At 40.2% G+C, this 2,047-nt stretch overlaps 1 protein-coding gene across 1 annotated transcript; it reads left to right on the top strand.

Annotated features, from left to right (window-relative positions):
- Positions 1–996: 996 nt before the first annotated feature.
- LOC114188326 (uncharacterized mitochondrial protein AtMg00810-like) lies at positions 997–1,452 on the top strand. The gene is made up of 2 exons (XM_028076923.1): positions 997–1,162; positions 1,217–1,452. Exons 1-2 carry the CDS (start codon positions 997–999, stop codon positions 1,450–1,452), a joined length of 402 nt encoding a protein of 133 aa, XP_027932724.1.
- The last annotated feature ends 595 nt before the right edge of the window (positions 1,453–2,047 follow it).

Raw genomic sequence — 2,047 nt, 5'->3', positions numbered from 1 at the left:
GTGTGCTTTCTTGGGCTATCACCTTAATTATAGAGGTTATATATGTTTTGATTTGTCCGACAAAAAATGTAATAGTATCACTGCATGTCATTTTTGAAGAAACACAATTTCCTTTTGCCTATATGTCGTCGTCACCTATCTCTACTTATGACAATTTCACTGATGACATTCACTCATCCCTTGTTCATACTTGGGCCAACCCTGACTTGAGGCCTTTGTGCATAACCTTTACCTAACTGGCAGCTTGCAAGCTTACCTCATCATTCATCTAGCACATCAACCTCCACCACCATCCTATCTCCTTCTCATAGTTCAGACCAACCTAGATTTTCTCCAAACCCTCCTACTAGGACTATGGCCACCCGTAGCATGATCGGTGTCTACAAACCTAGAAAGCTCTTTAACCTTTCTGTTTCCATTACCGACCCTATAATATCACCTCTTCCAAAAAAATCCACCCTTGCTTTATCGAATTCTAATTGGAAATCTGCCATGTAGTATGAATTTGATGCTCTAATTAAAAATAATACGTGGGATTTTGTTTCACGACCTTATGATGCTAATATCATTCGTTGTACGTGGATTTTCAAACATAAAAAGAAATCTAATGGTTGTTTTGAGTGTTGCAAAGCTCGTCTTGTAGGTGATGGCAAGTCTTAAATTGTAAGTGTGGATTGTGATGAGATGTTCAGTCTTGTGGTGAAACCCATGACCATTTGCGTGGTTCTCACCATTGCTCTCTCCAAATCTTGGCGCACATTCATCAGTTGGATGTTCAGAATGTTTTCCTGTATGGTGATCTACATGAGATTGTGTACATGCACCAACTGTTCAATTTTTGTGATCCTCTTCACTTTGATCACATTTGTCGTCTCAAAAAATCTCTTTATGGTTTGAAGCAAGTGCCTCTTTCTTGGTACCAGCACTTTGTTGACTATGTTTCTACCATTAGGTTCCAACACAGTGTTTCCGATTACTCTTTCTTCATCTACCGACATGGTTCTGACATGCCATACATCCTCCTATGTTGATCACATCATTCTCATCACCTTCTCACATGACCTTGACAAATCTATCATGGCACTCCTTGCCTCTGAATTTGCTATGAAGGATCTTGGCTCTTTGAGTTATTTTTTCGGGATTGCTGTGACAAGACATGCAAGTGGCTTGTTCCTTAGTTAGAGCACCTATGTCAGTGACATCATTGCACGTGCAGGCATGACTTCTTGCAATCCTTCTGCTACTCTCGTTGATATCAAGCAGAAACTCAATACATCCTTTGACACACCATATGAGGATCCCTCTATGTATCGAAGTCTTTTCGGCGCCCTACAATATCTCACATTCACTCGCCCTAACATTTCATATGTTGTTCAGCAAGCTTATCTTCACATGCATGCCCTCTACATTGAGTACGTGCTAGCTTTGAAACGCATTCTGCAGTATTTGTAGGGTACTTTACAATATGGTTTGCACATGTATCCACCAACTACTGAGAAACTTATTTCTTATACTGATGTTGATTGGGGTGGATGTCCTAACACCAAACGCTCCACATCTGGTTACTGTGTGTTTCTTGGTGACAACTTTATATCTTGGTCTTCAAAGCTCCAACATACTCTTTCGTTCTAGTGTAGAGGTTGAATATAGAGATGTTGCCAATGTTGTCTCTGAATCTTGTTGGCTATGGAATCTTCTCTTGAAGCTTCATTTTCCTCTCCCTTAGGCTACTTTAGTGTACTGTGACAATGCTAGTGCCATTTATCTATCTAGTTATCCTGTGCAACATCAGCGTACAAAACATATTGAGATGGATATTCACTTTATTCGGCAAAACGTAGCACGAGGTCAAGCACAAGTTCTTCATGTACCTTCCCGCCACTAAATAGTTGAACATTTTCACCAAAGATCTACCTTGGGTTCTTTTCGATGATTTTTGGACCCGTCTCAGCGTTCGTGAACCTCCTGCTTTGACTAAGGGGCTGTGATAGAAAATATATTATTCTCCTCTAATTAATCCAATAAGACACACGCTCAAACCATTTCT

The sequence above is a fragment of the Vigna unguiculata genome, chromosome 6 (assembly GCF_004118075.2).
Source record: "Vigna unguiculata cultivar IT97K-499-35 chromosome 6, ASM411807v1, whole genome shotgun sequence".
In the NCBI taxonomy this organism is placed as follows: domain Eukaryota; kingdom Viridiplantae; phylum Streptophyta; class Magnoliopsida; order Fabales; family Fabaceae; genus Vigna; species Vigna unguiculata.
Note: the sequence above shows the minus strand (reverse complement) of the source record. Positions and strands in the feature narration are given on the sequence as shown.

What these genes read in the sequence shown, in the direction of transcription:
- LOC114188326 (XM_028076923.1), top strand. Translation starts at nt 997, where the DNA reads ATGGTTCTGACATGCCATACATCCTCCTATGTTGATCACATCATTCTC. An exon ending in TGCTGTGACAAGACATGCAA is followed by an intron (nt 1,163 to 1,216) that starts GTGGCTTGTTCC and finishes TTGCACGTGCAG; the next exon opens with GCATGACTTCTTGCAATCCT.